The sequence below is a fragment of the Phocoena phocoena genome, chromosome 19 (assembly GCF_963924675.1).
Source record: "Phocoena phocoena chromosome 19, mPhoPho1.1, whole genome shotgun sequence".
Lineage (NCBI taxonomy): Eukaryota > Metazoa > Chordata > Mammalia > Artiodactyla > Phocoenidae > Phocoena > Phocoena phocoena.
Window position 1 is genome coordinate 49,106,732 of NC_089237.1, and position 12,757 is coordinate 49,119,488.

The 12,757-nt window shown below is 43.7% G+C and overlaps 1 protein-coding gene and 1 pseudogene across 1 annotated transcript in view; both read left to right on the plus strand.

Moving 5' to 3' along the window:
• The window catches only part of KIAA0753 (KIAA0753 ortholog), a 53,952-nt gene extending 41,507 nt beyond the window's left edge, over nt 1-12,445 (plus strand). Inside the window, exons 16-18 of the mRNA XM_065897506.1 lie at nt 1,958-2,078; nt 2,579-2,803; nt 12,328-12,445. Coding sequence (XP_065753578.1) covers nt 1,958-2,078; nt 2,579-2,803; nt 12,328-12,445 — 464 coding nt within the window. The remainder of the gene's footprint in view (nt 1-1,957; nt 2,079-2,578; nt 2,804-12,327) is intronic.
• On the plus strand, nt 6,622-8,880 carry LOC136138347 (small ribosomal subunit protein eS1 pseudogene; annotated as a pseudogene).
• Nucleotides 12,446-12,757: the final 312 nt, after the last annotated feature.

Below are 12,757 nucleotides of genomic sequence, written 5' to 3' on the forward strand. Positions count from 1 at the left end.
TGTATGTTCAGTTGCATCACAAAAACCAAATTTAAAGTGATTTTTGAATTGTGCAGTGTCGAATCTATGCCTCTCATCTTCTCTTTTCTGAAATCAATTGAAAATTGATTGTACTCTCAGTAATATTTTCTAATATTCTTTTTTTTTTTAGGTGTCGGGGGTAGGAGTTTATTAATTAATTTATTTATTTTTGCTGTGTTGGGTCTTCGTTTCTGTGCGAGGGCTTTCTCTAGTTGGGGCGAGCGGGGGCCACTCTTCATCGCGGTGCGCGGGCCTCTCACAATCGCGGCCTCTGTTGTTGCGGAGCACAGGCTCCAGACGCGCAGGCTCAGTAGCTGTGGCTCACGGGCCTAGTTGCTCTGCAGCATGTGGGATCCTCCCAGACCAGGGCTTGAACCCGTGTCCCCTGCATTAGCAGGCAGATTCTCAACCACTGCACCACCAGGGAAGCCCCTCTCAGTAATATTTTTACAAAAACTGACTTATGCAGTATTTCTGAGCATAAAAAAATCATAAGCATATAAATATGTGAGTCAGAGATTCTACATTTTTTAATTAGTTATCTATTTATACATATTAGTATATATATGTCAATCCCAATCTCGCAATTCATCCCCCCCACCCTGCTTTCCCCCCTTGGTGTCCACATGTTTGTTCTCTATATCTGTGTCTCTATTTCTGCCTTGCAAACCGGTTCGTCTGTACCATTTTTCTAGATTCCACATAAATGCGTTAATATACGATATTTGTTTTTCTCTTTCTGACTTACTTCAGTCTGTATGACAATCTCTAGGTCCATACGCATCTCTACAAGTGACCCAATTTCATTCATTTTTATGGCTGAGTAATATTCCATTGTATATATGTACTACATCTTCTTTATCCATTCATCTGTCGATGGGCATTTAGGTTGCTTCCATGACCTGGCTATTGTAAATAGTGCTGCAGTGAACATTGGGGTGCATGTGTCTTTTTGAATTATGATTTTCTCTGGGTATGTGCCAGTAGTGGGATTCTACATTTGAAATGCATTTAAAATGATAAGTAATCCAAAACTCAAAAGAGCGGTCAAGCCTGCAAGGTATAGTTAATAAGTTAAATGTTTCGACTATCATCATGCAGATTTTTCCAACGAAGCCCAGAGACAAATTAAATCAGCTAATTAAGTGTTCAGGTGTGAGTGGTTTTTTTCCTTCTCCAGTAATCAAATCATTTAAAGGTTAAAAAACAAACCCAACTGCTTAAGACTCCTCGGAATGGGGGCTGGATCCTAATGGAACCTGGCTTTGCACAGACCTCTTCAAAGAGTCTTCCGAAGAGCTGACAGAAGCTTTTAAACAAGTTCTTTATTTCTTAAAACTGACTCCTCATTGGTTTGTTTCTTGGTAACTTTTATTTTTTTATTTTTTAACGACAGTCCCCTTAATATTATTTATTTATTTATTTATTTTTTGGCTGTATCGGGTCTTAGTTGTGGCGTGCGGGATCTTCTGTTGCAGCACGTGGGCTCCTCGCTGCGGTGTGCAAGCTTCTCTCCAGTTGTGGTGCGTGGGCTCTCTAGTTGTGGCGCGTGAGCTCCAGAGCGTACAGGCTCAGTAGTTGCGGTGCTCGGGCTCTCCAGTTGTGGTGTGCAGGCTCTGCACTTGTGGCGCACAGGCTGAATTGCCCCGCAGCATGTGGGATCTTAGTTCCCCGACTAGGGATCGAACTGGTGTCCCCTGTACTGCAAGACAGATCCTCAACCACTGGACCACCACGGAAGTCCCTCTTGGGGGCTTCTAAATTCCCCTTTTCATTTAAAACAAGGGCACTTTTTTCCCTTTGTACTGCTAATGCAACCTTTATGCTTAAGAGATGTGCCCATGACTTCCTCACAGGTTATTGGCCACCAAGACAGCTCTGATATATATACCAGCATTTCTTTATATGCAGTCATTTTATGCTTCTCCTTTTCTAGACCAAAAAATCCCAGCAGTAAGTGAAAGGCGTCTTTCTCCTCATCCAATCAGGATCACAAAGACAGCAGCTCGCAAAGACCCAGATGTGAACATCGTGTTAGAAAGGCCCTGCAGTGGCACGTAAGTGGTAACGAGACTGTATGATTTCATTGTAGTTGGTTGCCTTTGGTGTTGTTAGATTTCACATTCCTTCAGTTACCACAAGACAGAGAGAGATTCTCCTTTTGACCAAGATCTTGACAAACTCCAAGATGGCCCAGTAAAATAGTAGTGCTTATAAGATGGGCATTGAGTGTGTTGCATCTTAAGGATCCTTTCAGTAACGTTTAGCTGCTTTTTACGATTGAAAGCATCACACTGGCACAGGTGACTGTGCAGGTAATTACTGCAAGATCTGCTTTAAGAATTCTTTTGTCCGTGGGACACATGTTCCTCCTGTGTGGAGGGTTAGTCCGGTGTAAAGGAGAAACAGTGAGTGGTGATAAGATGTTGCATTTTGTTCAGTGTGAGGAAGGGAAATGGAGGTAAACCTTTGGTTGTCAAACCATCAGGGTGAATTAACAGTTTACCCTCACTTGCAGATGATTTTGAATGCTCTCATCATTTTTATTTGCTCTCAGTTCCCTAGATGAAAGTGTGGGAACAGAGGAGAGACCAGAGAAAAGAGAGAATCCCCTTCTCTCCCTTTCAGAAGATGCTCAGCAGAAGGAAGGCCGAGCTGCTCTCTTTGTCCCACGGGGCATGCGGCGCAGCATTGGTGACTACTGCTGCCGCTTCGAGCGGTACCTCCGGGTTACTGCGCACGAGGCTGTGGGCTCCTTCAACCCGTGGCTGATAGCTGAAAGGTCAGTAGAAGGTTTGTGCTTTGTTGAGGAACTGGGTGCCGCGTGTCAACTTACGGAAAGGCTGGAGAGAGGCCTGGCCAGTGTCTCAGGCCGTGCTTTTGCGCCCTGGAGTTCCAGTGGCTGCTTCAGGGCTAGTGAACGGGCTTTCTCTGCTAAATGCCTCTCTTCAGGGAGAGGAGATGGGAAAACTGCATGGCTGATGGCATCCAAAGGAGCGTTCTGCAGACTCCCGTCCTTAGGTAGAGGCACAATATTCAAGTCAGGACAGGTTTCCTCTTGCTGTTACTGAGGGCTGTGTCATCAGAGAACACAGATTATTACTGGGCAGGAAACAGTTATGATCATGAAATCTTCACGGTCGGGACAAACTTACAGTTGGGGGCTTCCCTGGTGGCGCAGTGGTTGAGAGTCCGCCTGCCGATGCAGGGGACACGGGTTCATGCCCCGGTCCGGGAAGATCCCACATGCCGTGGAGCAGCTGGGCCCGTGAGCCATGGCCGCTGAGCCTGCGTGTCCGGAGCCTGTGCTCTGCAACGGGAGAGGCCACAGCAGTGAGAGGCCCGCGTACCACAAAAAAAAAACAAAAAACAAAAAAAAAACTTACAGTAGGAGCAGCAGGCCTACAGACTTTGCTACACTTAACCTCCTCCTTCTGGCTGTCACCTCCCCTGAGAAGGGGAGTTTTATGGAGTCAGGAAACAGTCCCACTGCTACTAAATATTTGAAGAATGGGTAGTCTTCTTTTACATAAGTAGTTAATTGAAAGATGTGTGTAAATTCCTTCTTTTAAAATGGAGCAAATTTAAATTCCTCATGAGTATTACTTTATTACATACATGCAGATAATCTTCATCATTGAGCCAAGCAGTATACCATGATTACATTTCTTTCTTGAACAAGTTTCAGACGTATTCCAGGAGTTAATAATTGCCTCTTTTTAATTTGCCTATTCTTTTATGTATTTGTTATCGTTTCCCACATACTAGCCAACACGTCTGAACATAATTTTCCTCATGATCAGATATGTTGATTAATCTCTGTTTCTCGCCTCCACCCCGACTCTTTCTCCTGAGGCCCTCTTTCCTTCTGTCTCAGTCTGGCCCAGCCGCTTTCTAGGTCTGCAGTGTGGTTCTTGTCCTGGGAACCACACTGAGTCTGCGATTCTCCCTCCCATGTTAGGGTCCTTGTTTTCTGTTTGCACGTGTCCTCCTCTTTCTTGGTTTACTCTCTTACTCTGATGGAGCCTATACTGCTTTGTGTATTAGAGGACATTTCTTGAGACTTAACATGTTTGAAGGTGTCTTATCTTCATACTTGATTGATGATTTGGCTGGGTTTTAAATTACTGGTTTATTACTTTATTTATTTATTTATTTTTGGCTGTGTTGGGTCTTCGTTGCCGCACGCGGGCTTTCTCTAGTTGCGGCCAGCAGGGGCTACTCTTCGTTGTGGTGCGTGGGCTTCTCATTGCGGTGGCTTCTCTTGTTGCGGAGCACAGGCTCTAGGTGCATGGGCTTCAGTAGTTGTGGCTCACGGGCTCAGTAGTTGTGGCTCGCGAGCTCTAGAGCGCAGGCTCAGTAGTTGTGGTGAACGGGTGTAGTTGCTCCGTGGCATGTGGGATCTTCCCGGACCAGGGCTCGAACCCGTGTCCCCTGCATTGGCAAGCAGATTCTTAACCACTGCACCACCAGGAAAGCCCCAAATTACTGGTTTATTTTTTCCAAAGAATATACCTTCCTTTTATTGTGGGGGCCAAGCAGGGGTCGTCAGGTGGCTGCCAGGAGCAGGCGTGGAGGCCCCTCAGCCTAACTGCTTGTTCTGCAGGTTCTCAGCCAGTTCTTCATTTCCTACCGGATCCTGCATTCCACTTTCATGGTTCCTGGTTCTCTTACTTCCAGAGTCTTTCTGTGAGACGTGTTTTGTGAGACAGATCAGCTTGCTTTTCCTTGGCGTCTCCCTCTCTGTACCCTAAGGTTTCAGCTTCCTCTGTACTGCTGAGTCAATTTTGCTTCTTCCATGTGCTTTTTATCTTCCGAAAATCTTGGACGTTTCTCATCTAGTTTTGTCTTTTTCTCCTTGCAGATTTCTGTGTTCATTTATCTCCTTTTATTTTGGTGGGCTTTTGGGTGAGATCAGAGATGATCACTTATGTTCTATCTCTCAGGTTTAGCCTGAAGTCCTGGGACTTCTCTTAATATACATACCCTTCAAAGCATATGAGACCCTTTGTTCTGTTGAGATGCGCACTTATTTTCTGGAGAGGAGAGTAGGCGCACTTGACTTGCTCCCGCGTGTTAACACGCAGTCCTGCAGCATACTCACTGGTTTGCACAGAACCTGTCTGGATTGGTTAGGCTAACTGGCATCTTGGGAGGTCCAAAATAAGCTAAGGAAGATAGACTGTTCCTTGTATGTTCTTACCACTTCATTAACAATACATTTTGTTCATAGTTGTTTTGTAGATGTAGGGAAAAGCTCTTTCAGTTTATAAGGACTAATAGGTTAAGGTGTTGAGGTCAGGTCTATTAAAATACAGCCTGAATTTCACAGGTGTTCTCTTCTCCTGTCCTTGACCCTCAAGTGACAGCACATCTAAATATTCTAGCTCTGTTTTTGATCTCCCTTGTTTTGTTTCTTATTTGAGTGTTCCAAAGATGAGAAGTATGTTGATCAAATCTTGAAAAAGTATCCAAAGACAGTTGACTTCATCTGATAGCCTCTGGGTGGGTGAGGGAGAAGTAAGCTGAGTTTTTCTCCTTCTTTTAATGTCTCCACTCCTCCCTCCACGTGGAGAAAAGCACTGTTCCAGTGGTCAAATGGGGCAGGTGATATAAACTGGATGTAAATAAAAGAGTGATTCTGGAAGGGAAGGCTTAAGGTGATAATGCTTTTAATGAAAGCAAACTCTTAAAGGTTCCTTGTTTGAAAAACAAATCAGGAGACTTCTGGTTGAAAAGGTCAGATTGAGGGCTTCCCTGGTGGCGCAGTGGTTGGGGGTCTGCCTGCCAATGCAGGGGACGCAGGTTCGTGCCCTGGTCCGGGAAGATCCCACATGCCGCGGAGCGGCTGGGCCCGTGAGCCATGGCCGCTGAGCCTGCGCGGCGTCCGGAGCCTGTGCTCCGCAATGGGAGAGGCCACAACAGTGAAAGGCCCGCGTATCGCAAAAAAATAAAAAAAAAGAAAAGAAAAGGACAGATTGAACATATGATTTATCTCTACTCCCTATATCCCTAGCCCACTCTATGCCCCTGAAAGACTAAATAAAAGGCATGAAACCATAGATGACAGCAAATAAGAAATAGCAAGAAAATTTTGGAAGCCATGAAGCAGTTAGAGAAATGGCAAGTGACTTAGCAGACCAGAAAGAGCCAGGTGCCTGATGAGGGTGGAGCCAAGACCCTGGCTGATTTGTGCAGAAGAACCTTGGTAAGACTCAGGAATGAGGAGCACTAGATGCATGGGTCCAGGGGAGTCAGAAAGTAGGAGGCTTAGTTGAAACTCTCAGTCTTGAATATAGCGGATTGCTAAGAGATCCAGACATTTGCTGAAAACCATGAAAGCTACATAGGCTATTATAACAGAGGAAACATCTGCATAATAGGAGTTCCAGAATGTGAAAACAGGGAAAAAGGAGGAATGGAAATTTATTGAGGAAATACTATAAGAAAAATCCCCAGAAGGTTGTTAGTCTCTAGATTGAAAGGGTTCGCCAGTTGCCCGCTGTGAGTGAGTGAGTGAGCGAATAAATAAACAGAACAGAACACATCACGGCATGCTGTCGTGCAAAGGGTAGGTGGGCATCCCAGTGTAAGGAGAACATGACGGAAGGTTCCAGAGACGTAAAACTGGGCACATTCAAATAATCAGAAATGAGAAAGGCATATTGTTGTCAGCAGCAACCCTGCTAGAAGACACTAGAGCATGCTTCCCATATTTACCCTAGAATTCTGTGCTCAGCTAAATTACTGATTAAATAAAAGGGTAGAATAAAGACAGTTTAAGGTATGCAAAGTGTCCAAAAATGTAGTTCCCACGCACTGTTCCTCAGTAAGCTACCAGAAGGTGCGTGCCACCAGCACAAGGTACACATTGAGAAAGAGGAAGACGGGATTTAGGAAACTTAAGACTCCAACATGGAACTTGCAAGAAAATGGGAAAAGCTATTTCTAAGAGAGTTTTTCAGTGAGCATAGAAAGCAGCTAGTCTAGATTGGAGTCAGGAGGACAGAGGGCTCCAGGAGGAGTGGTTTCCAGCAGGGGAAGCCAGCGTGAGGAAGGTTAAAAAAGAAGAAGAAAACAGATACATTACCTCATGTGTTTGAATGTATTGGGAGCACCTTTGTGTTTCTCTCATAGTTTGAGGATGAATTAGTGATAGGAATATAGAAAGCAAAGCAAGCATAAAAACAAAGTAATCACTTCTGCTTCTAGTAATGACACAGTTGGTAATTTTGGACCGCCTCTCCCACTGAGGATAACTGTTAATAGAAAAGCTAGATTAAAAATAAAACATACATGCTTGAAGGCACCAGGACGTTAACTAGGTAATGAAGAATAATTGGGCCAGGATCCTGAGGAGACAGAGACCCAGGGAAGTTAGTCCTTGTCTGGCACTGGATTGGCGGTTCTGGAGGAAGATGAATGGCACTTTCAGTGGCCTTTTCAGATCAGAGGACAGAGGTGGAAATTAAGGGCTTGCCAAGGGCGGGGAACTGGCCCGATGAACTTTGCTCGTTTCTGATTGGGACCCTGAAGGGTGGCACTCTGGAATAAGGGTGACCGGGATGCCGGCAGGCCCTCTCAGGACTCCACTCAGTTCCACGTCATCTCACTTCCTGAGATTGCGTTGAGGTGATTCTAGATTGTTGCCCCACAGGCACCGAGCAGAAGCAAACTTAACATTTCTCTGAAGATTTATAATATCATCTTAGGATTGAAATTTTTTCTGCAATTTTCAAATTCAGTGTCTGGTATATGGTAAAAAAAAAAAAAAAAAAAAAAAAGGCAGGCAACAGAGAGACATGACAATAACAAGAACCAGACCCACAGCAGCTCCACATATTAGAGCCACTGGGCACAGATATTGGAATAACTGTGCCTACTATGTGCATAGAGATAAAGGACACAATTTAGAATTTTGGCAGAGAACTGGGAACTAAACTAAATCCACGTGGATGTTCTAGAACTGAAAAATACAAATTCTGAAGTGAGCAACTCATTGGATGGGCTTAATAGCCAATTAGACCCATCAAAAGAAAAGATTAGAGCCTTTTGGCTCTCTGAGCAGCACCATGGCGTCAACAAGAACAGGCATCTTATGAAAGGCGGTCAAAAGGGAGCCAAGAAGAAAGTGGTTGACCCATTTTCTAAGAAAGATTGCTATGATGTGGAAGCACCAGCTATGTTCAATGTAAGAGATACTGGGAAAACACTAGTCACGAGAACTCAGGGAACCAAAATCGCATCTGACGGTCTCAAGTGTTGTGTTTCTGAAGTGAGCCTTGCTGATCTGCAGAATGATGAGTTTGCATTTAGAAAATTCAAGCTAATGACTGAGGACGTTCAGGGCAAAAACTGCCTGCCTAACTTCCGTGGCATGGATCTTACCCGTGACAGAATGTGCTCCCATGGTCAAAAAAATGTCAGACCGTGACTGAAGCTCACGTCGATGTCAAGACTACCGATGGTTATTTGCTTCATCTATTCCATGTGGGTTTTACTAAAAAATGCAACAGTCAGATTCGGAAGACCTTTTATGCCCAGCACCAGCAGGTCCGCCAGATCCGCAAGCAGATGAGGGAAATCATGACCTGAGAGGTGCAGACAAATGACTTGAAAGAGGTGGTCAATAAATTGATTCCAGACAGCATTGGAAAAGACATAGAAAAGGCCTGCCAATCTGTTTACCTGCTCCGTGATGTCATTGTTAGAAAGGTAAAAATGCTGAAGAAGCCCAAGTTTGAATTGGGAAAACTCACGGAGCTACTTGGTGAAGGTAGTTGTTCTGGAAAAGCTACTGGGGACGAGGCGGGTGCTCGAGTTGAACGAGCTGATGGACATGAGCCAAGGATCTGCTGAAAATTCAGACTTTCAATGGTGACAAATAAAAGATCTTATTTATGAAAAAAAAATTAGAGACTTGGGACATAGGACAGAAGAAAACATCCAGTGTGATGCTCGGAGACACACAAAAAGATGAAAATAAAGAAGAGAGGATGAGGGACGTGGAGGATAAAGGGGCAAGGTCTAATATCCATGTGGCTGGAGTCACAGAAGGAGAGGAGAGAGGGAGAATGGGGCAGAAACCACATCCATAGAGAGAACGGCTGATAACTTCCCCAAATAACAAAAGACATCAAGCTGTAGATTCAAGAAGCTCTAAATGCCCCAAGCAAGAAAAATAAAAGAAATCCATATGTAGCATATCATAGTATTGTTGGAAAATGAAAGACAAAGCGAAAATCTTAAAATCAGCCAGAGGAAGGAAAAAGGAGAAACAGAAACATTGGAAGCTGGATGACCTGGTGTATTTTCTAAAGTTCTAAAAGAGAAAGCTACCAATCTGGATCTAAGCCCAGTGAAATGTATTTCAAGAAGGAAGGCAATAAAAGTTCTAAACAAAGCTGAGAAAATTTATTACCAGTAGACCGTCACTATAGGAAACATTAAAAGGGTATTTTTCAGGCAGAGCAAAAACAGATGAAAAGTCAGAAATACGGGAAGGCATGAATTAAGACAAAGTCAACATGTAGGTAAGTGAATATTGACTGTATAAAACAAAAAACTGATGTCTTATGGGTGTATGTATGTATGTATATATACATCTGAAATCCACGACAAAAATAGCATATGAATTGGGAAGGGGATAAATAGAGTTAATATTCTAATAAGGTTCTTGCATTGTCTGGGAAAATGGTAAGAATATCAATTAATGTTAGACTCTAAGTCAAGGATGCTTATTGTAATCTAGAGTGGCCACTAAAAGAACAGTAAGAGTGTTTAAAATCCAAGTTAATAGTGAGGAAAGAATGTAATTTAAACAATCACAAAATCCTAAAAAAGGCAAGAAAGAAGAGAGAACAAATAGACAAATAGAAAGTACGTAGTATTCTAGTAGTAGAAGCTCAAATATATCAGAATTACATTAAGTGAAAAAGAACTATACCCACCAATTAGAAGACAAAAGATTGTCAGATTAGCCAAAATCAAACCGGGACAGGAATTGGGGTAGAAGGGATGAAAGAAGGGGAAGGACACTTATCTCCGTCTACCTCTTTTGTATAATTCTGACTTTTGGAACTGTTAATGTTTCCTGTACATCCCTCCAAATCATCAAGGATGGGGGCGGGCAGTGGAGGTTGACCCTAAATTGGAATACAAAAAGAAATATGACACTAACTGTATTTCCAAGAAATAACCATACTGAAGGGATACATACAGATAAGGCCTTGTCTGAGTTACTTTTTTTTGTTTGTTTGTTTTGTTTTTTTTGCGGTATGCGGACCTCTCACTGTTGTGGCCGCTCCCGTTGCGGAGCACAGGCTCCGGATGCGCAGGCTCAGCGGCCATGGCTCACGGGCCTAGCCGCTCCGCGGCATGTGGGATCTTCCCGGACCGGGGCACGAACCCGTGTCCCCTGCATCAGTAGGCGGACTCTCAACCACTGCGCCACCAGGGAAGCCCCTGAGTTACTTTTGAATGCAGTATTTTGACTCCGTACCTTCTGGCTAAAGACAAAAAGACTGTAAACACATATTAGATTCTAATAAGTAGGTTTCTTTTACCCAGCAGCATGGGTTAACAATTCTAAAACTACTTTCTTTATATTTTAGGGTTGATCAAATAAATAAGTATATTGTGAATAATGAGAGCCAGGTTTCTAGGGGAAGGCTAGAATGAATCCCCTGTTTTGAAGTGGGATTGGAGGTATTATGAATTTATGGTTTTTATTAGATATAGAAATAGACATGGGGTGTGTGTCTATGTGTCTGTCTGTCCGAGTCTATCTGCTGAGAGGGCCTAGAAGCGATGGCACACTTAGTAGCAATGAGCACATTTAGTACCCAGATTTTGGTTTCTAAATACTCTTCTCCATGAAAAGGTACCAGGGCTCCTTGGAGAAATAGCCGATTCCAAGACTGGGGCTGGGAAAATGTAAGATGAGGCTGAAACATCATCTTGTGGCAGAAAGGAAGTGTTCAAAGAATGATGGGGACATGTCAAGAGGACCTGGGAGCTGGCTTGAAGGGGCTCCTACTGGCCAATCTGGGACACTTTGAGTATCAAAATAAGTAATAATAGAAACAGATTACAAACTGTTGAATAAAATAAGAATGTGTAAGACCAAGCCGATATAAATACATAAATAAGTAACAGAGAAGGGAAAGCTCTTCCATGTAGTTGGGAATGACAGAATTAGAAGATCAGTGTTGGCAACCCTGGAATGATTGATTCAGCAGGTTTGATGAGAGACAGGATATTTACATAGTCTCAAAGGATCTCCCTGCAATATAAGTATTAATTACAAAGGGAAAATAGGGACTTTACAAGGGAGAAGCCTGGCAGACATCAGCGTAACTGTGTGATAGAAATTAGCACCCATCATAGTAAGACAAATAGATGTATTGAGGGACACAGTATCCCTTCTGGACCTTTGTCCTCAAAATGTAGAACCTGAACCTGACAAACCCAAATTGAGGGACATTCTAAAACAACAAAAAAATAGCCTTTACTCTTCGAAAAATGTTAAGGTCATCATGAAAGACAAAGATTGAAGAACGATTCTAGATGAAAATTGACTAAAGGGATGTGGCCACTGAATGCAACATGTGATCCTGCATTGAATCCTGGACTAGAAAATGTTTTCTTTTAAAGGACATTTTTTGGACAGTTGGCAAAAATTTGAAAAAGGTCTGTAGGTAAGATTAGATAATAGTATTGTATCTGTGTTAATGTTAAGATTTTTATAGTTGTATCAGGGTTATTTACGAGAATGTCCTTGTCTTTAGGAAGTGTAGCCAGAAGTACCTGAGGGATATCAAGTCTGCAACTTACTCTCAAACAGTTTGGAGGCGGGAAAGTGTGTGTGTGTATGGGTGTGTGTGTATGTGTGTGTTGAGAGGAACCTGGAATTTCCTGCCCCCCGCCCCACAGAGAAGGCCCACACCCTTTTCCTCTGTCAGGCAGTGGGCAGCTGGAGGAGGGAGATCTGGATTGGGGCTGGGTTGCAGCTAATTAGTTTCCAGTCACCTCTGGTTTCAACCATCTCAAGGGTGAGGTCCGCCCCGTGTGTATTACAGGCCCCTCCCTCTAGCCTGACTTTGGGATCTCAGCACCACCATTTTACTGTCTAGGAAAGCCAGGCTTCTCATCTTGTTTTTCTTCTTTAAAACGATCTTGGCTATTCTTGGCCTCTTGAGTTTCCATTTAAATCTTAGAAGTGACTTGGTAGGTCCCTCAGCTGAGTATCAGAGCGGCCCCCATGCGTGGCTGTACGTACCTTTAGCTGTGTTGTTTGTCTTCCAGCTTTGCAGAAGAGCTTGTAGATGAAGCTCTGGGGGCCGTGGCTGCTGAGCTTCAGGATGTGTGTGAAGATTATGCAGAAGCCGTGTTCACCTCAGAATTCTTGGAGGCGGCTACATGAAGGCTCTCCAAGGCAGGGCCCCCAGTGTCACTGGTGAGGGGACGGCACCACCCTTCCTACTAGCCACAGGAAATCTTTTTCCTCAGCTGTCCATCCAGGCCCAGAAGGTGCTTCCCACTGAAAGGAAGGAAGTGCCAGTGAGGCCATCCTCACTTTGCATCTTCTCATTGTCAGAGCAATGGTTCTGGTAGTTTATGATGGACTGTGTTATATTTATCAGTGCCCAGGAAACGTGAATCAATTATGACAATATAATATTTTCTGAATGTATAATTTTCCCATTGAAATACCATGTTCACTACACTGGCTCAG